Genomic DNA, 23,403 nt, shown 5'->3' with positions numbered 1-23,403 from the left:
AATTAGTTTGTATCTCCTGTTGCCATCAAAAAATCACTAATAGCATCAGATTGTGTATCTGACTTTCAGAAAGATCTTGCAAAAGCTGTCCCATAGTGAAACAGAAATTATGAACTGTCTAAACAAGGACACAATACAGAAGTGCATCTCAAAGAAAACTTGACTACTTTGTATTTCAAAGGTATTAAACAAATTGTTTATCATCCCCTTAAAAATGTAAACTGGATTTTACTCAATTTATAGGGGGTTATTTATCAAAGGTTGAGTTGTATTTTACCCCAAAAAATAAGAGTTTAAGAGGGTATTTTTTTTGTCAAAACTCAAATTTTGGGGGGGGGTTTTTTTCAAATTTTTCAAGATTTATTATATCCCTGAAGCTGGAAATAGCTTGAATCTAAAAATAAACAATCTACAACCTGTCACGGTCATGTAGAAGTCAATATCAGAGGTCCCTTGAACCATTTGAAGATGTCTGTAGCCTTTATGATGTTCGAGTTTTTTTCGGTGGGTTTCTTGAAAACATGAATAATTCGAGCAATTCGAGTTTTTTTGCCAAAAAATCAATCAATTTGAGTATTCAAGTTTTTCACCCCGACTACACTGATTCAAGTTTTTTACATGAGTTTTTCCTAAATTAGAAAACATGTTTATTAGAGGTCTAAAAAAGCTCACAAACCTCTGAAACTTTGATAAATAACCCCCATAATGTCAAAATGAAAAAGATCAGATTTAAAATGAATGTCTGCCCAAATAATGAAAAAAATTTTTAGTAGATGCAAATCTAAAGTAAATTTTTATTGTTATTAAAGAGATACTGACACCATAAATTAAATCTTTTTTCATCTATAATAATATTGGCTTTGCATGCTACTTTTAATTTAGTAATAATCATTTTTGTAAAGTATTGGCCTGATGCTTTTCCATTACCTGTCTGACCTGTGTTGATCTATGAGGGGGTTGCCATATTTATACTGCAGGAGTCCATTAGCATTAGAAACTTTTACTGACAGGTTGAGATGGGACAGTCAGGTTGATAAAACAGTCGGGTTTAGGAACTTTAACTAATAATAACTTACAAAAACAGACCTCTCAGAAAAAAAACAATCAACATGACCTATAGGTAACATTTAATGTACTTTCATATTTTAAAAAGTAGTTTTTTAGTGTCAATATCACTTTAAAATGCTGTCTTTTCTTTTGTTATTCACTATAGAAGCAATGTAGCAGAAATCCGCCTCCTTTAGCCAAGACTTCAGTTCCCACAATTACTGATACAATGCTTCAATAATATGAATACCCAGGACAAGTGAAGAAAAAATATTAGTAAAATGCTGAGATTTGGTTAAGGTCAGATGGCGAGTTCCTATACTAATTTCTTTTATATACATCATAGCTAGTTTGTATCAACTTATCGAGCCCTGCAGGAAAATGGGAAACGAAAAACACATGGCTTCTGGTAAGGTGAACCTAACACAATTTATTTTTCTCCCACCCATAATTCGGTATGTAGATTTATTTAAAAATAAACCAAGTACATTTGTAATTACTGTTCCTTTATTATCTCTGTGCTCTGTTTTCCATTCTTCTCTCTTTTTCTAAAGTAAAACTAAACTGCTAACTGGTTGCTAGGTTGAGAGACCTCAGCAGCCAGACTATGAAGTCAGATTTGCATTATTATTTGACCTTTCTATTCAAGCCCTGTCCTTTCTGGCTATTATTCTGACATTTGAACAAATGCTCGGGTCAAGTAAGCCTCAGCTGGTGGATGTAACATTGGCAGGCCAAGGGAAAAAAAACTTGCATTCTGATGCTATTTTTAATAGTACTGGTTGAATGAGCACATCAAGGCTGCAAACAACTGCTCAGTCCCTTATTAAAAAGATGTCAATGTATTTCCACCAATAAATACTGTTATATATTTAGGTTGCATAACAATTTATAGCACTTCAACACTAGCTCATTTACAGTATATTTTTACATTTCAGTTACAAAATCACAGAGGTTACAACAACAAATATTCAGAGTAATAAAGTAAGAATGTTACATTAGCAAGAGTTTGTGGATGCTGTTATTACTGCTATATGCTGTGGCACTGGCTCATTATCATTCACAAATTTTTGAACCCAAACATCTGCATTCAAGGTTGTTTTTGCCTTGCACATATTGCATATACTGGCATACAAAATAACAAAACTCAACTTCCTGAATAAAGATGAAAAAACTCAACAGAACAATAAAACAAATATCAAGAAAACTAAATAGACAAAAGCATAATCATCACTATTGGTTGTTCATCCCATTTTTAATGTCCCTTTTGATTCTACCCATTGCACATTCTAAAGAAAGTGACAGGTTGTTTTGTGCCTTAAGAAGATGGATTGGTCAGTTTTTGCTAATAAAGATGCACAGCAATGAGGCTCTGTTTTTCTACAGAAGCACGGAGGGTGTAGCGTTATGCAAATGAATGTGTTGACTGATGTCATGAGCAGCCACATTAAAAAAGTAATAGCTATTGCTTTTTAATATTCAAATACAGTTTGCAAAATTTAATCAAGCAGCAAAAAGCCAACATTTCTACTTTGCGGACATTTTTATTAACACATTTATCCATTTTTAACCTAGAACTGGAGATTTAACACATTTAATGCCAAATTCTCAGGGGCAAAATAGAAAAAAATAACTATGCAATTCCCAGTATATTAATGTAATTTTTTTTGTTGATGAAAGGCAGTTTAAATGGCAGCCAATGATCCTAAATTACTCTTGGTTAAAATTAAAAAATAACACACATATATTTATAAAAAGCATTGTTATGCGCTAAAGATCAGGCATTATTGGTGAATCAAGCTACGGCACAGGTTTAGGTTCCACAATTCTCTTCCCAGCTAAAATGATGGAGGGGTGCTGGGAATGCATAGTCTGAAGCTGGCCATAAACAGGCAGATTTGCTCTGATGTTTCAGCCTCCTTCAGTCTGCTCATGTGGCCATACATGGGCAGATCCGCTTGTTTGGAGAGGTCACCAAACGAGCGGATCTTGCACAAATATGCCCACTTGAATGGGTGATATCGGGCTGATCCGATCATGGGCCCTAATGATCAGAAGGCCAAGAATGCAGCCCCTTCCTCAGCAGCTTTTATCAGCCATGTATGGCCACCTTTAGTCAGCATATTAGCTGACCATGTATGGGCCCTCTCCGGCAGCCGATCTGAAAATCTGGCAGTCTGAAAATTGAGACTGATTTTTATACAAGGCTAATATGGCTGTGCACACAAGGGAACTGAAGATGGCAGTGACTGAAGATAGATACAAATAAATGCAGAAAACATGCATGCCATCTTGGAACAAATTATGGAATTTTTTCCTAATACCAATGACAGATCACCTTTATGAAATTAAAGGGATTCTGTCATGAATTATGTCAAGGGCAGAGCCTAAGGTGAACATGAAGTTATATACACACACACACACATATATATATATATATATATATATATATATATATAATTCAACTACCATGTAAAATTGAATTCCTAACCCAACAAGTGTATATTTTTTTAGTTGTACTATTGGTGTGTAGGCAGCCATCTCAGGTCATTTTACCTGGTCATGTGCATTCAGAAAGAGCCAGTGCTGCACTATGGAACTGCTTTCTGACAGGGTATTGCTTCTCCTACTCAATGAAACTGAAGGAGTCACAGTGGGACATGGATTTTTACTATTGAGTGATGTTCTTATATCTACCAGGGAGCTGTTTGCTGGATACCTTCCAATTTTTCTGCTATCACTCCAATTTGCAGTGCAGCAGTAAAGAGTGACTGGAGTTTATAAGAGCACAAGTCACATGACCGGGGCCACCGGGGAAACTGACTATATGTCTAGCCTCAATCCAGATTTCAAAATTAAATATAAAAAAAATCTGCTTGTTCTTTTGAAAAATTGATTTCAGTGCAGAAGTCTGCTGGAGTGTTACCATTATGGAAAAAAAACATGTTTTCCTATGACAGTATCCTTTAAAGTCATTCAACTATGTTACTATGTAAGAGTCCAACATATGAAATAATGCCTAAACATTGTCTAAGCATCTTGTCCTTCTTGTGGCAGTTTTATATCTGTTCAGATAACTGAACTGTGATCAGTATAGGTCAGCTTATATAAATCTTTTAAGCAAAATTACCAATAAGGAAAATGTTATTTATTTTTTATGTGCATACACATAAAACACACGTAAAATAAGTCAATACATTTCTTAATATTTGCACTGAGAAAACACAATTTTCGACAGACAGTACAACTACCGCACATTCATCTTTCTGTTCATTTTTATTCAGCACTGGAGACTGCTAAACTTCTCTCTAAGCCCCTGCAGTAGAAAAGGGGTCAAATGTTCTTGCTTTTATTTAGTTTAGAAAAATCAAAGTGGAAAGGTTGAGAGATGGAGGATCATAATGAAAATGAACAGTAAGGTTTTGGTTTAAATGTTATGGAACTGTCTTTTAATGGACTAATATGATTTTGTTTGATTTATTGTCTCCGAGATTGATGATATTTTTTCTGCTCCAATTATCCCTGTGCAAAGACTAGATATAAATTATGGGTTCTGTAGATGTCTGATGCATCTCAGAATATAGAAGAATGGTTGCAGGTAAATTGTCCTGATTGGGAGTGGGGATGTTAAAAAAATGCTTAATTAGCAAGGAGCTAGCATTCATTTTTATTCATGTTGCAGTTTGGACTGAGCCCCGACACAAACTGCAGATTAAAAAAAAGTATAAGCTAGGAGGCTACAGTCGCCATTTGTATTTGATTGCTGCCCCTGCAGGGGGAAGTCATTAACTGATCTGGAAACCACATATTGATTCTTATTTTTTATGATGATCACACAAAAGCACCCATTTATTAAATTACAAGTGGCATAAAAGGGTTAACTGAGATAAAGAGTTTTTGGGTTCAAATATAGAGTTAAGTAGCCAAGTGTTATTTTTAATGAAGCTTGGTACTGAATTCAATGGAGGCTCCAAATTTATATCCAGCAGAGGCTGTTCATTCACAGAATAGGCCCACAATCACAGCCCCATAACTTCCACTTGTTTTGGTTGGCACCCATGGATCAGGCAATGCAGCCCTTCTTTTGATTGATTAGTTAAATAAAATAGTGTGCTCTATTCCAAGTAAGGTATCATTTTCTCATTTCTGTTTATATCCATCACTCTGTGATACAGACACACTTCTTTAACGGTTACCCAGCAGAGTCATTTAAACTTTCATTAGAATAGAAGAAATCTTGTGAGAACAAGGGATCTTCTCTCCCACTAATACAGACAAGCATTGTGATCTTTTAAAGGTACAATTCATCTCTCGTCTCTTTATTTAATTCAGTGTTCCAAAACCTGTACACTATTATGAAATTACAATCGAAGATTCCTGAGGAAGCCTAAATATCCATTCCAAATAGATAAAGCCATTAGCTCACCAAAATTCAATATTTCACACACGTTAATATTCTATATTAGGTAACCTTCAGAAACCAGAATTCTAGCACACTTTTCTTAAAGGTTTACTCTTCATAAAATGTAGACTGTAGACTGGTTGGTATGATAAAGACAATGGTATCTTAAAACAATTTGAAATTGGTTTCCATTTTTTACAATTATTTTTTGTGTGTGTGTATTTGAATAAATGTACTGTGCTAAAGCTGTCCACCTTGAAATGTAAACTGCTACCTAGTGGCAGTTGTGGGTGTCAAAATAGAGAATTAATTTGAGAGAAGCTCTATAGAAGATATGATTTCAATCTGGTGCTGCCCAAGGCCCTTTCTGTCCGCTTCGTTCTAATAGATCCTTATTTATTAGGTGTATGTGTTTGGATTGGAAAGGGCTATTTCTATTACATGTATAAAACAATTTGCGGAAGGCTTCAGAATTTTTTTTCTATTTAAAGTTTTTATTTATGCATTTAAGTTTTAGTGTTTTACCCTCTGCTTGACCGGTCCTCTCACATATGGTTTGTAGGTCCTGTTTAATCAGGGATAAGTCTACCTTAGGTCTGACACTGTAGAATGGCAGCCATGAGGTCAGTGGGGGTCGGGTCCCCCAGGGCTGAAGCAGCGTTGGGCTCTGTGGTATTGAGAGGGGCTTGTGTGTGTTATTGCGAACTGCACAGAGGGCTATGTGAGGAACCGCCCCCATCTTGATTTTGAGCGTGGTCATATTGTTCCAGGCATGCTCCGATCGCACTCTGTTTGAATAAGAATTCTTCCCCATTGCTTACCAGGTTCTCCTGGTCGGGGTTAGAAGGTATGTGTACAGCAGCGGGTGATTTTTTGCAGATAATATGGGCTTCAGGATCGTTGCCTAACGGAGCTCCTCTACTGTGTGTATGCCTAGGTTGCCATCCTTCAATGCCCCCAGAATTTTTTTCTCTAAAATGTATTTTCATGACTTACTGGACAAATAGCAGCAAAAAGTAATTACATTGCAACTTAACAACACAATGCCACATCAATGGATACCAATCCTGAACAGGCGTGATGACACTATCACACGAGCATTGGCATCAATTGCACATTATTAACATATTTTTAGAAAATACACAATGACGAATTAAACAAAGATAAAAATGCCTTTCTACACACTTTAACATACCGTAAAGTTTGCTAACACTAGCATTTTTTATTGGGGTTATTGGTGATTTCCAGTTTTTTTCTATCAATCCCCCAGTTGCTGTAAGAATACAATTAATCACTTTTTATGCTGGATTTCTCAGTTTGGGTTTCCTAGCACATGATGACACTATCACACGAGCATTGGCATCAATTGCACATTATTAACATATTTTTAGAAAATACACAATGAGGAATTAAACAAAGATAAAAATGCCTTTCTACACACTTTAACATACCGTAAAGTTTGCTAACACTAGCATTTTTTATTGGGGTTATTGGTGATTTCCAGTTTTTTTCTATCAATCCCCCAGTTGCTGTAAGAATACAATTAATCACTTTTTATGCTGGATTTCTCAGTTTGGGTTTCCTAGCACATGATGACACTATCACACGAGCATTGGCATCAATTGCACATTATTAACATATTTTTAGAAAATACACAATGAGGAATTAAACAAAGATAAAAATGCCTTTCTACACACTTTAACATACCGTAAAGTTTGCTAACACTAGCATTTTTTATTGGGGTTATTGGTGATTTCCAGTTTTTTTCTATCAATCCCCCAGTTGCTGTAAGAATACAATTAATCACTTTTTATGCTGGATTTCTCAGTTTGGGTTTCCTAGCACATGATGACACTATCACACGAGCATTGGCATCAATTGCACATTATTAAAATATTTTTAGAAAATACACAATGAGGAATTAAAACAAAGCTAAGTATGCCTTTCTACGCAATCTAAAATACTGTAAAGTTTGCTAACACAGAATTTTTGTACACTTTTACAGCCACATTAGGTAAAACGTCATAAGTTTGAATGACAGGAACAAGATCTGAACAGTATGGTGGCCAATATGCAAAGCATAACAAAAGTATGTGAAATGTAGAAAGTGAAAAATGGATTTATAATGGCTGACACTTTTGCAATGCAAGGACTTTTAATTGCCTGTGTTTGTGGGTCATGAGAGCTCCTAACATTGAGTTATAGAAAACCAGATATTTTTGGAAAATCCTTATTCCCTAATTTGGGATGTTCTAAAAATATAATTTTTGGATCTGATTTGGCTAAATCCCAAATCAATCCAAAAATGTATTTAAATATTTATAATAATTTTTATTTTTTCAAATAAACATCAAAAAAATGACCTCAAGGGCCATACCATTATCCACATGTGTAGGTGAAATCAATGGTCAGTTTTTATCAAGTACAGAAGTTATATACATTACATAAACCAAAAAGACATCCACTTTAGCTTTTCCGATGTGCCAGACATTATTCTCATTTATCTTAACCTGAGGCAAGCGAACTTTGTCAGGGACCATCAATCTGTCCCCTGCCCCTTTCCTTCCCTTGTGTTACTTGGCCTAGCTACTTTAGTTTTCCCCGTATTCCCTGGCATTTCTGGCATTTTTTCCCCCTTTCTCCCCCCATATAATTTTTATTTTTAGCATCAAACAAATTGCCCTCAGGTATTCCTGGCATTTTCAATAGCATCTATAGCATCCCAGTTGCCCCAAATTTTATCAAACAAATCAATTGTATCATGTTTTAGCGCAGTTAGGTAATCCATTCTGCGTACATATCTTAATCTCTCCAGTAGCTCTCTTTCTGAGGGGGTTATTGGTGATTTCCAGTTTTTTGCTATCAATCCCCCAGTTGCTGTAAGAATGCAATTAATCATTTTTTTTGTGCCAGAGTTCTCAGTTTGGGTTTCCTAGCACATGTACTAGTGGGTCTAATCCTATCGCTAACATAGTCACTCTCTCTCTATAAGCCCCTTTACCCAGAACCTTTTCAATTGGTGACAGTTGCAAAACATGTGTAGGAGTTAACCCTCCTGCTCTTCACACCTCCAACACAAAGAAGTGTATGTGTCTGGGAATAGTTTATATAGAAGTTGGGATGTGTGATACTGTCCCTTTAAGGTTGCATTGTTTTCCAGAGCTTCAAAGTCACATGACTGCCAAAACACTCAGATTTTATCCAAGGCATGCAAAGAGTGCTCAGACTCAACCTAATCCCAAACCAAATCCTGGATTAAGTGCATCCTTAACAAATTCAAATGTACAAATCTTAGTTATATGTAGCGGGGGGGGGGGGGGTTTTACAAAATTTCTGAGAAGCGACTCTGGAATCGTGCAGCATAATTCTATCTCACACGTCCCAATACGCATAGGATTAAATTTGTGGCTTTTAGAGATGCCAAAAAGAAAACTTAACATAAAGGGGGTTATTTATCAAAGGTAAACTTTTAGAGGTTTTTGTGTTTTTTATACCTCAAATAAAAAACTCACAACTCAAATGTTTTCTGATTTATATTTTTTTTATTGCCTTTACATGCCCTTTAATTGAGTTTTTGTGCAAAACCCACCAAAAAAAACATGAAGGCTAGAAACATCTTCATATGGTTCAAGGGACCTCTGCCATTGACTTCTACATGACCTCGACAGGTTTCAGCTGGAGTATTTTCGGATTCAAGATATTTTCAGCTTCAGGGTATAATAAATCTTGAAATATTTGAGTTTTTTTTTTTAAAAAAAAAAAAATTATAGGTTCTTTTTCTAACCATTGAAAACTCTATTTATTGGGTATAAATCAACTTGGCCTTTAATAAATAACCCCCATAATGTTCTTCGGAAGGCACTTCAGCTCCTGCAAACATGAAAGACACAGTAACTGCAAGAACACACTTTTTATGTGTGGTAGATGCCCCTAACTGCAAAACCCCACAACTATGTTTTTGGAAAGAACACATTCTGGTGAATCAAAATGGGTAAATATCTTCAAAACTACCAGTTGAAAAACTGCCTCAAAATATCACTAACTGCATTATTGTAAACGTTATTCTGGATTATTGTTCGACTGATCTTCCAATGGACCTTTTTGTGGTAAACCTTTTTGTGCTGAACTACCCCTTTAAAGGAGTTGCTCACCTTTCAAATACTTTTTTTTCCAGTTCAGTTGTTTTCAGATTGTTGTACAGAAATAAAGACTTTTTTCAATTTACTTCCATGTTAAATTTTAGTTTAAAGATTAATGTTTCAGTCTGGAAGTTCAGTAATTCAGGTGCAGGTTCTGAACTGTTACAATTTGTTACATTAGTTTATACATTTCCCAACAGCATCAGTGGAATATTAGCAACTATTGTATCATAACCTTTAAAGTATCAATTTAGGACAGTTTACAGAGACAGTGGATGACCCTCTTCCCTGAGCTGCTTTAGAAAGACATAAGAAGGTAAAAGCTTAAAACTTTAAACTTCAATATTAGAAAAACAATCACAAATAGAAATCAGAAAGTAATTGAGAAAATAAAAGTTTCCTTACGCATTACTTTCTTTTGTGATTGATTTGCAAATATTAAAAGTTTAATTTTTCACCTTCCTATGTCTCTCTGATTGGCTCTGTGAGGATGAGGGGGTCACTGACTCTGTAAACTATTCTAATTTGACACATTAGTTGATACATTTCTTAACTACTGTCCTACTGAGCAAAATGTTTGAGTTTTATTAATCGGCTGTTATAATTGATACACTATGCTGTAGAGAAATGTATCAACTAATGTGCCAAAATGAAACAGATCAGAGACTGCTCCCTAGTGAGTAGCATCGTTTTCCTCCATGCATCTGTTATCAAGAAGAGGTAATAGATTAAAAAAAGTAAATTCAATTTATTTTATTTTATTATTTTAGTTTATTCACTGTGATTTTATAAAAATCATTACTTAATCTTAACATTTAAAAGTTAGATTTTAGAAAAACACTCAAAAATGAAACCTATAAAAGGAAATGGAAAAGCAGTTATTTTTGGTGCAAAAAAAAAAACTAACTAAAAAGCAAATTACTGCACTAGTCTAAAATTAATTATATCAGTAGCACAACTTGTAGTGAGACCTCTCTACCACCTAGTAATGAAGAATAGAACCAAATGTGGGACTGAACAGCAGTTTGGTGGTACTCAACTATCTGCAGCATCTACATTTATCTGCAGATCAGTGGAAACAAATATCCGATCAGGAAGCAAAATTTGCTTTTATTCCTGGTGCAAAAATCTAAAAATAACAACTGAAAAATTTTTTGGAATATGAACTAGCCCTATAATAATGTTCTCCCAAGTTGCAAAAAAAATGTTTAATGGAGGAACACTACATACAGATCTGTACCATAACCATTGACTTTAATTTTATTAATCTTAAAAACATTGCTTGCTTCAGTAGGTGAAGAAACACTTCTGTAAAGTTATGAAGAGTTTTACTAGTTTAATGCAGAGAGAGAAAAATCAAATCTTTGATGTGCTAAACAAACACCAACTCCCCCCCCATCCAATCTTTTCTTTTCTACGCTACAACCAGTCACCTAAATCATTTATAGCAAGTTAAATCTATTTCAAGAGCAAGAATGACTGAGAAATTTGAATTGCCAAATAATTAGATTTAAGGAGGAAAGCTTATAAATGATCCACCAATTTGTCCAGCCTTGTTTGTCAGCTACTATACGCTGCAGGTCATCTTCAGCTTTTGTTGGTTTGTATTTTAATTGCTAGTTAACAGATTGACAGATGAACGCTAATGCTTAATTCACAGGGTTGGTCGATGAAAACTAGAATGGGGAAAAAAAGTCTGCAAAGGGTTAGAATTATCCGTACTCTCCTTACAGTTAAAGTAGAACCTTAGTTTTATAATTCTGGATTTTGTTTCTGAACTTTACCAAATGTTTTAAATTATCGCTTTACACTAAAAACACTATGGGCCTTATTTATTAATGCTCAAATTTTCTACCATATTTTCGATTTCTTTCACAGTATTGCAGCTAGTTTCAACAGGCAACATGGTTAAAGAATGCAAACAATTCACTTCATCCTTATTTCAGCCTGTAGGATGCCAAGAGATTCCATAACCCCATTTTTAATATCAAACTTTTAAACACATGACCTAAAACTGGGCCCCCACATTTTTTTTAAAATGGTCCCACAAGATACTCTTGAATATAGTGACATTTCCTACTACAATACAAAACTTTTCCCTACTTTATTTGCGTACCAGGAGAGATAGGTTAAAAGGGTTGTTCGCCTTTAAATTAACATGAACTATGATGCAGAGATTGATATTCTGACATAATTTGCAATTGGTTTTTATTTTTTATTTGTGATTTTTGCGTTATTTATCCAGTTTGCAATTTCAGCAATCTGGTTACTAGGGTCCAAATAACACTAGCAACCATGCATTAATTTGAATAAGAAACTGGAATATGAATAGCAGAGGAAAGATAAAAAGATAGAAAGATAAAAAGTAGCAATAACATCAAATTTGTAGCCTTACAGAGCATTTGTTTTTTTAGAGGGAGGGAGTGAGTGACCCCTATTTGAAGGAGCATTCCAAAATAAGTATACAAGTATCCTGTGTTGATATCCCAATTGAATCAGTCAAAGTGTAGTAGAAATGCAAAACAAGTTCAAAGCAGTAATCACACTTGATAAAGGGCCTAGCCCGAAATATATAGTGTGGTTACTCACTTCCTCAATAAAACAATTTGCAGTCAAAGATTACTGCTTTGAACGTGTCCTGCATCCCTACTATAATTTGACTGACACTCATTTGAAAGCTGTAAAGAGGCAGAAGAAGGTAAATAATTTAAAAACTTTTTCAAACAAAGTTGAAAAGTTGCTTAGAAACAGCCATTCTTTAAGATACTAAACATTTTCTTATAGGTAAACCACCCCTTTAAGAAACACTGGTCAGAGGGAATTACCGTATATACTCGTGTATAAGCCGACCCGTGTATAAGCCGAGGTACCTAATTTACCTAAGAAAACTGGAAAAATGTATTGACTCGTGTATAAGCCTAGGGGCCCCATGTCAGATTTCAAAATGTGAATGTGTAAATGTGTAATCATGTTTTATGGCATAGAAATCTATCTAAAACTATTTAAAAGAGCCTCCCCATAATTCCATCAGCAGGAACATGACACTGCAAAAATATGCTTACCCTATGTACATGTACAGCTCCACAGATAGCACTCTGCTGCTGGCAAACTTGGAATCAAGCTTTAGGACCTTTTAACAATGGCCGCCAGGGGCCCTGTGAAAGAGCTGCAGGACGGTTCACTGTGTCCACTCTAGGGGCGGCGCGTCCTTCCCTGCCGGCGTAGATACCGTAGATATGCCCAGCAGTGCGACCCCCTGTGACCCGGCCCCAGCAGGACTGTCTGTGACGCCGCCCGGAGCAGGTCCAGGAGCTCCGGGCGGCGCGTCCTTCCCTGCCGGCGTAGATACCGTAGATATGCCCAGCAGTGCGACCCCCTGAGACCCGGCCCCAGCAGGACTGTCTGTGACGCCGCCCGGAGCAGGTCCAGGAGCTCCGGGCGGCGCGTCCTTCCCTGCCGGCGTTCGCTCCCAAAATGGCGGCGCCCATGGCCGCCACGTGGGTAGCGGCCGGCGCCACATAGTCCCTGCTCAGCAGGGACAAAGATAAGAAACATATCAACTAAATGTATCAGTTTAGAACAGTTTACAGGGTCGACGACCCCCTCACAGAGCAGCTTTAGAAGGTGAAAAATGATTTCTTTTTTTTTTTTACTTCAATATTAGAGAAACGGTCACAAATAGGAAATATAAAGTAATTGGTAAACGTCTTTATTTCTGGTGCCCTATCTGAAACCAACTGAACTATAAAAAGTTTTGGAAGATGAACAACCCCTTTGAAATCAAGGTATAAAGAACAAAAATTATCAATTTGAATGGCTCTTCTTGTACACGGATATTAAGAGGTGTACAAAATTGCCAATTGCAAATTTCAAGTGTACTATACAATTGTCATTAAAAAGAATATTTAAAGCCAGTGGGAAACTCCCAAGCACACTACAGTTTACCGGACACTATTGAATTCAATGCTGATTCTCTAAATTATATTATACACAATGAAGTCAAAATCAGGTGCAGTATTACAAGTCACAGTATATTCAAGTAACAGGCTTTAGGGATGTGGAGACATGAAGTTCACTCTAGCCTAGAAGACTGGAAAGTCTGCAATCCTATTCCTAACGCTTTCCACAAACACAGATTTTAAAGGAATTGTTCAGTATAAAAATAAAAACTGGGTAAATAGATAGGCTGTGCAAAATAAAAAAAAATTCAATATAGTTAGTTAGCCAAAAATGTAATCTATAAAGGTTGGAGTGACTGGATGTCGAACATAAAAGCCAGAACACTACTTCCTGCTTTGTAGCTCTCTTGGTTTCCCCTGATTGGTTACCAGGTAGCAACAGTGTGACTTGGGGGGGGACATGGGTCATAACTATTTGCTTTTGAATCTGACCTGCATGCTGAGGATCAATTGTAAACTCACTGAAAAATAATGTCCCATGTGCCCCCCCCCCCTTCAAGTAGCTGACTAATTCAGAGTTAGAGAGCTGAAAAACAGGAAGTTGGGTTCTGTTCTGTTATATATTTGTTCACTCCAGCCTATTTTTGGCTAACTGAAAGGTTACACTGAACTGTTTCTTAGCAGTTTGATACATTTTTGACCATACTGAATCAGCCCTACTGATCAATGGAATGGCTGGAATGGAATTCCTTTGATTCAGGCAGGTTTAAAAGCAGTAGTGTTTCTAGGTACCAAAAACAGCTGGGATGGGCAGCATTCTGTTAGATTCTGAGCACATTTTCACTCTTTGATTTTAAGCACTTTTGGTCTCAAACACAGGGAAGGATGTTAGCCATTTTGGAAGAAAATGTCAACTTAATATGCGTACACAGCTTTAAGCTATCAAAATGTCCTTTTCATTCTGTTTTACCTGAGGATGGATCTGGGGTTTGTCACAGGTTGCTTCGAAGTCCAACACAAGAAAGTAGTGGTATCTCTGTGGAGGGAAGGATGTCATTGCTGCCACAGACGCCCCAAATCCTTGGCAGCCCAGTTTTCTGTTTAGCATTGGGCCTGATCTTTTGCTAGCACCAAATGAAGAAAATGTGGCAGAAGAGGATGCTTCAAGAGACTTTGTAAAAAGTTGCGTGTGAAGTCTTGATGGTCGAATGTGGGCCAGTAAGTGCATTGAAGTCTCAGCTGCATTTACATGAGCACCTGAAAAATTGGAAAAATCAAATAAACTTCAGTCTGCAAAGTAAATAAAAGAATAGTTGTATGTAAACAGAAGATGAAAGTTAAGTGCCTTTATATGGGTCAAGGCAACATCTCATAACATTTTCTTTTAGTAGGTGTTTATGCTGTATCATTATAGTGGCAGCTGTATTAAAGGGAAACTATAGCCCTGAACACTGCATTTATATATCATCATCATTTATTTATATATCGCCAACAAGATACGCAGTGCTTTATATATAACACAAAACAGTCCATATGTTTCATAAAGATATACCTCTCCAGTAGCATGTGCCATTGGATAACAATAAACAGAAAAACAAATATAGAGGTATGGGAGCTGCTATCCAGAATGCTCAGGGCCTGGGGTTTTCTGGATAAGAGATCATTCTGTAATTTGGATATCCATATCTTAAGTCTACTTAAAAAATCATTTAAATATTCATTTAACCCAATTGTTCTGCCTCCAATAAGGGCTGATTATATCATAGTTGGGATCAAATACAAGATATTGCTTTATTATTACAGAGAAAAAGGAAATACATTTTAAAAAATTTTAATTTGTTTCCTAAAATCGAGTCAACGGGATATGGCCTTTCCCTAATTCGGAGCTTTCTGGATAACGTATCCCATAACTGTATATATCCTGTACACTGTAAATTCAATTAATATCCTGTAAATTATATTCTTCTTAACGGTGATAAGTGATGTCATTGGTTATAATGAGTGCTAAGTGATGCAATTTCAATCCCATGACTAAAATATTAGGATATTGAGTTAAATAATCTGTATAAGGGTGGTGGCACACGCTGCTATTCGGGGGGATTAGTTGCCCAGCGACAAATCTCCTCTTCTTCAGATGACTAATCTCCCTGAAATGCCTCCCTGAACGGCTAGAATGTGAATAGTCGGCAGGATGGCACTCGGATCGATTCGTTTTCTGAAGTCGCCCGAAGTTGCCTCACGAGGAAACTTCAGACAGAAAGCCAAAGCAAAGTACCGGCGACTAATCTTCCTGAATAGCAGTGTGTGCCACCACCCTAAAAGCACTCAGCCTTCAGTCTCATGCTTTTATATGGTCATGGAAGTCCTTGCTTTTTGACTGTACTGCACATGTGCTGGCCCAGAGCTGATAAAGAATAAAGAAGCATGTAGAAGATATGCAATGTGACGCTCATACAAATGTACCCCAGGACAGTGCAATTTTCATCAAACAAGGGGACCTGCCAGGGGTATTAGGTAAACTATTATAATCACTATGGGGTGCCTTATATTTGGAAGCCCAACTGATTAAACTATACATTACTCTTAGCATCCAATCAACAGCATATTTAAACTGACTCTTCACAAAATGCATGCTAGTGAATTGCTTGTCTACCCATAAAATGAAGGTCCTTAACAGGGATGTTTGTGTGAAGGGATAAAGAACAGGCAAATATATTCGCACTTTCAGACATCACTAAGTGACAAGGACATATGCCATGTATGTTTATTCTTAATATAAGGATGCAATTAACTGATAGTAAAGTCTTCAACCCAAAAAAATGTTCTGATGCATGTACAGGAATGAGATCCACATCCACCACATACAGGAATATGAGAAAAGTTGGAATTTGCGCTCAGAAGTACTTTGATTTCCTACTTCTATGCTTCAATCACATTTGCACAGTATATGTCTACATCAAAAAATCATGTGGATGTTAAAAATCAGTGAACCCCATGCTACAATATATAGCAGAGGTCACCTTGGCAGCCTTTGTCCATTAAATATACAGTTACTTCTAGATGGCTTTTAAAGGGATTGTTCAACTTTAAATTAACTTTTAGTATAATGTAGAGAGTGATTTTTTTTTATCATTTGTGGTTTTTGAGTTAGTTTTATTTATTCAGCAGCTCCCTAGTTTCAGTTTCAGCAATCTAGTTGCTAGGATCCAAATTACCCTAGGAACCATGTATTGATTTGAATAAGAGACTGGGATATGAATAGGAGATGGCCTGAATAGAAAGATGTGTAATAAAAGGTAGCAAAAACAATAAGTTTGTAGCCTTACAGAGCATTTGTTTTTAGATGGGGGTCAGTGAGAGTCAGAAAGAGTCAGAAGAAGAAGGCAAATAATCCAAAAATTAATTGAAGTCCAGTATACCCTAGCCAACAGGCTGCCGTTTCAATGGCAGACTGGAACATGAATAGGATAGAAGAAAAAAAAAAAAATTCAGTAATAAAAACTGACAATAATTATGAAATGATAGTCTTGTGGACTAATAGGTTTTTGACTGCGGATGTCTGTGGTCCTATTTGAGATCTGGAAAGTGGCAAATGAAGGAAAAACAATGTAGGTTGTTTTGAATAGGACATTCTATAACATACTAAAGGCTAACTTAAAAGCGAGTATCCCATTTAAATAATTTTATTAAGCTGTATATTTTACCAAACCGCTAAGTATTTATTCATACATGGTGCTAGATAAATAAATTTTATATAAACAATGATATTACAGAGAAAAGGGAAATCATTTATAACATTTTTAATTATTTGCTTAAACTGAACTATGGGAGATGAACTTTCTGTATTTTTGAGCTTTCTATATAACTGGTTTCTGGGTATACCTGTATATAGTAAAGCAGTAGGTGTATATATGCCCGTGTGTGTATTGTGCTGAGTAAAATATTCAGAACCTTGACCAGTTATAGAAACATCAAGCAAAAAAACTCAAATACAGTTTTTACTCCAGTGAAAGGCAAATAAACATTAGCAATATCCAACAACAATATTTTTATTAATCGTTCAAGGCAAAAGATACACTATATTAAAAGAAAAATACATTTACATGTCTTACTTATCAACATAATAAAAATAATTATCGATTTATTAAAATGTTATGGAAAGCCGAGACCCTGACTTGAACATGCAATTTATAAATAAGGCTAATAAAGACTGATACATACGGTGATAGTAAATGAGAAAAAGCAACCTGTAAAAATAGCATATACAAGATTGACTTCCTTATTAAGCATCAAGGATTTCACATGCTTATAGCTCAATTTCTCAACGTTAAAATATCATCTGCCACATAAGACTAACTTTTATTAATAACTATCTTCTAAATAAAGGCTTTAGGGACAATTACAAATTTATCAGAACAGAATGCTGTAAGTTGCTCTTAAACCATCATATAAAACCAGTGCATTTGTCACTGATTCTGATAATATGCAATTGATTGGTGCAGAGTTCATTAGGCGTGCTAAATGAGAAACATCTGTATGTCAGGACAATATCTACAAGAGAAAAGAGATGCCCCAATTATAGCTCTGGGGCCTGATAGCTAAAATGTCACAATGTTCACCAAACTAATCTGGTCAAAACATATTTTTAAAAAATTTCTCCTGAAGGAGAAATTTAAAAAAAATTGATGTCTGACATATGTATAAGGTTAATTTTCCTTTAATAACATGGAACAGATTATTATCAAAAGTGTCAAGGCCATAACTTCAGATCATTAATATGGGCCATTTTAAAAAAAAAGCTTATATATATATATATATATATATATATATATATATATATATATATATATATATATATATATATATATATATATATATATTTAAAAGCTTTTGAGTCACATTTGCTTACTAAATTCAACTTAAAGGGGTTGTTGACCTTTAAATGAACTTTTAGTATGATGCAAGGAGGGAAATTCTAAAACAATTTCGAATTGGTTTTCGTCTTTTATTATTTGTGACTTTTGATTTATTTAAGTTTTTATTCAGCAGCTCTCCAGTTTGCAATTTTAACTATCTGGTTGCTAGAATCCAAATAAACCTAGCAACCATGCATTGGTTTAAATGAGAGACTGGGATATGAAGAAGGAGAGGGTCTGAATAGAAAGATGAGTAATAAAAAGTAACAGTAACAATATATGTGTAGCGGTTCGAGCATTTGTTGTTTACATGGGGTCAGTGACCCCCATTTGAAAGCTGGAGAGAGTCAGAAGAAGTAGGTAATTAATTTAAAAACTATAAAAAATAACAATGAAGACCAATTTAAAAGTTGCTTAGAATTAGCCATTGTATAACATACTAAAAGTTAACTTAAAGGTGAACCACCCCTTTAATGCTTAGTAATGCAAAATACTGAAAACAAAATACTACTGTGCCATAAGGGTAGGACTACACGGATGGTTTCGGTGTGATCCGACGCGATGACACAAAACGCATGTGATGGAAATAAGGTAAGAGATAGAAATGTCGGATGAAGTCGCAGCGTTGATCCGACACGACTGCAACAGACAGTCGGTCGGATCGCGTTGCATTGCGCCTTGTCCCAGCACATCGGATCGCGCCGAAACCGTCTGTGTACTCCTACCCTAAAAGTTGGTCATGAAACGAGGCCCAGAATCTGCTACAAGTTATTCATACTATAAAGACATATATCAGCAATAGTTCCAAAAGCACAGCTCCAGAACGCTGCATATTATAGAGTTCAAGGCCAACATTTCCACTAAATAGCATTTTTTATTTTAAAAATATTTTCTAAAAATTTACCTCAAAGCTTGCAAATTAGAGAATATTATATATGTGGAAATAAGTCAAATCACATGGACTTGCTGTATTTTTTCTTTCCTTGAAGACGTTTCACCAGTCACCCAACTGGCTTTCTCAATTCAGAATAACTTGTAATTAAGATCTTTTTTAGGGAATACTCTGGAATGTTGCTCCAATCAGCATAATCTGTTTATCATAATCCGCAAGGGTGTCATAAAGTTAGGTGTTGATTGTATTAGCATGATTAGAGTTTAGAGGTGTTAGAGGATATCTCCCATATGTCATTAGATACCAAAACAAAACATCCTAAATATCAAAGCCAGGGGTCTACTTAACAGTTTGATGCTCGTAGTTTCGCCAAACCCATTTTGGCCCCTACCTTGAGTGTAGAGGCATGCACTCTATTGAAAACACTCAATTTCCACACTCTTTCTGGAAGCACTGTCAACACAAAAACAATTTGCCTGGAATTTCAAAAGTTAGGTTCAAAAGCAGTTGAGCACAAGTTTGACATAACCAAATGCACCGCCAAATGATGGCTAGAGTGGTGTAAAGTTGGGTCATTGGACTGCAACCAAGTACTCTGGAGGAGCATCTAGCAGTCTGAGATAAGAGTTTTAGTAAATGCCAAACGAGTGCTACTTAGAATAATGATCTAGGGCAGTTTCATATGGTTTCAGTAAAAGCAACCCTTAATACTACAATGTAAGATTACAATCTTGACTGTTTGTGGCAAGGGAAGGGTCTTTCCTGTTTTAGCACAATAGTGCCACTATGCACATGTTATGTTTGTGGTTGCTAGGGTAGTTATTTCTACGGTAAACAGTGCATTTAGGAGCAGAAACAATTGATCAAAAATACACTAGCCATGCCTCACACCTGCATCGATATATCCACCCATACTCTGTCCTATGTCCTCCGATGCTACTGAGTCTGGCCCAGGCTTCAGGGTGAACTGGGTGGAATTAGATCACTCTTTACTGCAGCACTACAAGTTGTAGTGATATCGCCCCCCTCCCTTCCCCCAGCAGCCCTTCAGCAGAACACTGGGATGGTAACCAGATAAAAGCTCCCTGGTAGATCTAAAAACAGCACTCAATAGTAAAAATCCATGTCCCACTGTGACTTCTACATTTAAGGGGTTGGTGAACATGTTGCTCACCAAACCCTTGGATGTTGCTCCCAGTGGCCTCAAAGCAGGAGTTTATATTTAAATTCCAGGCTTAGAGGCAAGTTTTGGTTGCATAAAAAACAGGTGTACTGCCAAACAGAACCTACTGTAGGCTGCCAGTCCACACAGGGGCTTCCAAATAGCCAATTACAGCCCTTATTTGGCACCCCATGAATTTTTTTTTGCATGCCTATGTTGTTCCCCAACTCTTTTTTTATTTTTGAATGTGGCTCACGGATAAAAAAGGTTGGGGACCCCTGCTCTAATTGATCAAGTTATCGGTAAAAAAACTGAAAGAATGCTTTCCCGAAACCGGAAAAATCATGAAGGCTAAAAACGGAGGGCCCTTTGTCATTGACTTCTACATGACCTCGACAGGTCTTAGCTGGAGTTTTCTCAGATTCAGGCTTTTTGCATCTTCGAGCAAAATTTGAGTTTTTACTGAAACTACCCTCGAAAAACTTGTTTTTTTCAGGAAAAACACAACTCGACCTTAAATAACCCCCTTAGTGAAGCAGTTTTTTTGACTAAAGAATCAATACAGGGCAGAGGCGCATAAACCCAGACAACAAACAAATGAACAGAAAATACTGCCTTGCTGTTTGATTTCTACTGTGGGGCCAAAAAGGAGATGCCCCCAGAATATTTTAAAATCAAGCCAGTGTATTGCCATATATCCAAACAGAACCTCTCCAGGCTAGGGTGGTAAGCATGCATATTTAAATAGTTAAATGTGTTCACAGATTTAGCAGATGTGATTTTTTTTTTTGTCCATAAGAAAACTGTAAAAAAACATAAAATGCTTCACTCAGCCAGGCTATCTTCACACTGTCATGGTTAGAAACACGGTCAATTGGTTTGCTAACTGTGATAATAAATAGTCATTTATATCTATATTTCTTACACCTGTTAACAGTTGCTTTGCAGTGGAGAACTCAAATTTAGGTGGTCAGCTTCAGAAGTTATGATAGGCCCAAGATGTTGAAGTTAAAGAATACAAAGTAATCATAACTTACTCCTAAAGCATATACTATATGAATTATAACATTACATAAATAACAGCAGGTAATATTAAAGCTAAAGCAAAACATTACATAAAAGGGATGAAACCACCTGAGCATCTTCAAACCTTTTCAAGAAAGACATGCTACGCCCCCACTCCTGACACAGTTTCTAGCCCTCTATGATTGTAAACAGTTCTCCTACCAGATGGTGGCATTTTGGAAGCAGCCATGATAGAATACAGTACAATTATTTAACATAAAGGGAGTTATTTATCTTTAATTTGCCTAATATTCTATGTTAAAGTGGACCTGTCACCCAGGCATAAAAAGCTGTATAATAAAAGTAATTTTCAAATAAATTAAACATGAAATCCAAATTCTTTTTTTTAATTTTTTTTATTTAAGCATTCATTATTGTTGTAAACGCATTTAAAAATCTCAGCTGTCAATCAAATATTGCCTGCCCTTCCACTATAGGCATAGAGGAGGGGTAGATTACTTTCACTTTCCATTCGGCACTTCCTAGATGTAACTGCACTGCCCACATTCCCCCTCTCTCTTTACCATTTAATTGTGTAACCAGGGCACGGGGATGGACATCAGGTCCCCGATTCTGGAGCACAAACAAAATGTTGAGATGATGCAAGGCTTGCCTTAATAACAGTTTCCAGAAAATGGCTCCTGTCTGCATGCTATAATTAGGAATTCCCAGATGGAAGGAAACAAGATTCAAATATTTTTTACAAAGTAATAAGTTCATTTTGCTTGACTAACAGGATAAAATAGGATTTGGAATAATTTTTTTGGGTGACAGGTCCCCTTTAAAAAAAGTCTAACCAAACTAGAGTCCATGATTTTACCTAATTTATTATTAAAAAATCTCGATTTGATAAAATCGAGCAAAAACATTTTCATGTTTTCTCCCCGAATCGTTCAATATTTCCAGGCTTTTTCCTAAAAAGTCTGAATTTTTCAGATTTTTGCCGAACCCAAAATAGTCGGATTTTCAGGCTAATTCTGGCGCAGACCACAGAAAATTCCAAATAGGATAGGGACCTCTCCCATTGATTTATATACAACCTCAGCAGATCTGAGATGGTGGATTTTTGGATTTTGACTTTTTGCATCCTTGGGGTAAAACAGATCTCAACAAATTCTTCCCACTAAAAATTCAGATTTTATAATAATAAAAAAAAAATTGCGTTTTTAGCGTTCGAACTTTAATACATAACCCCCAAAGTGTGAGGCTATACATTACAATTCAGAAGAATTCAAGCCAGTGTGAACCAAATAGAAAACCCTGAAAGCACCAAATTTTCATGGACCAGTAATTTTAGAGAGTAAATAACTGGGTCCCCTGTGCACATAGCAGGTGTTACAGACCTGGCCTTATGACTCATGATTTGGAAGGAGATTTATTCTGGAAACATCTATAAAGTGTTACAATTCAATCGGTTTCTGACTGACCTTTATGATATAAGATACCTCTCATATGGGTGATCTGTGTTAGTGTACACACACGTATTGTACAGTGCTTCAGAATATGTTGGGACTCTACAAATATATATTATTAATAATAATAATGATAAGTCAACTTACGAACCAATTGACAGCTTGTGCATGTGTATGGCCAAAATACACTAGTAACCAACTGATGATTCCATGAGAGAGACTACTTAGCCAGCTATGCCAGTATGCCAACTTAGATTCTAGCCAGATACAACTGCTCAGCACAGGTTATTATAAGGAGATGTTTTTTCATCTAAAAACACAGCTTTATATTTAATATATTATACATATTGGAAGGTGCAGTTCAACAGACACTGGCACTATACTTAGGGTTTTTTTTTACTTAAACTTGAATTTATATAGGTCCCTGGTGAGGCCTCATCTGGAGTATGCATTGCAGTTTTGGACTCCA

The 23,403-nt window shown here is 36.1% G+C and overlaps 1 protein-coding gene across 4 annotated transcripts in view; it reads right to left on the bottom strand.

The window, feature by feature from the left end:
* eri3.L (ERI1 exoribonuclease family member 3 L homeolog) overlaps positions 1-23,403 on the bottom strand; it is a 194,540-nt gene that overhangs the window by 168,987 nt on the left and 2,150 nt on the right. For all 4 annotated transcript variants that reach the window (XM_018258355.2, XM_041590438.1, XM_018258354.1 and 1 more), the window contains exon 2: positions 14,458-14,744. In XM_018258355.2, the coding sequence (XP_018113844.1) occupies positions 14,458-14,744 (287 nt within the window). The remainder of the gene's footprint in view (positions 1-14,457; positions 14,745-23,403) is intronic.

This window comes from Xenopus laevis, chromosome 4L (genome assembly GCF_017654675.1).
Source record: "Xenopus laevis strain J_2021 chromosome 4L, Xenopus_laevis_v10.1, whole genome shotgun sequence".
In the NCBI taxonomy this organism is placed as follows: domain Eukaryota; kingdom Metazoa; phylum Chordata; class Amphibia; order Anura; family Pipidae; genus Xenopus; species Xenopus laevis.
Note: the sequence above shows the minus strand (reverse complement) of the source record. Positions and strands in the feature narration are given on the sequence as shown.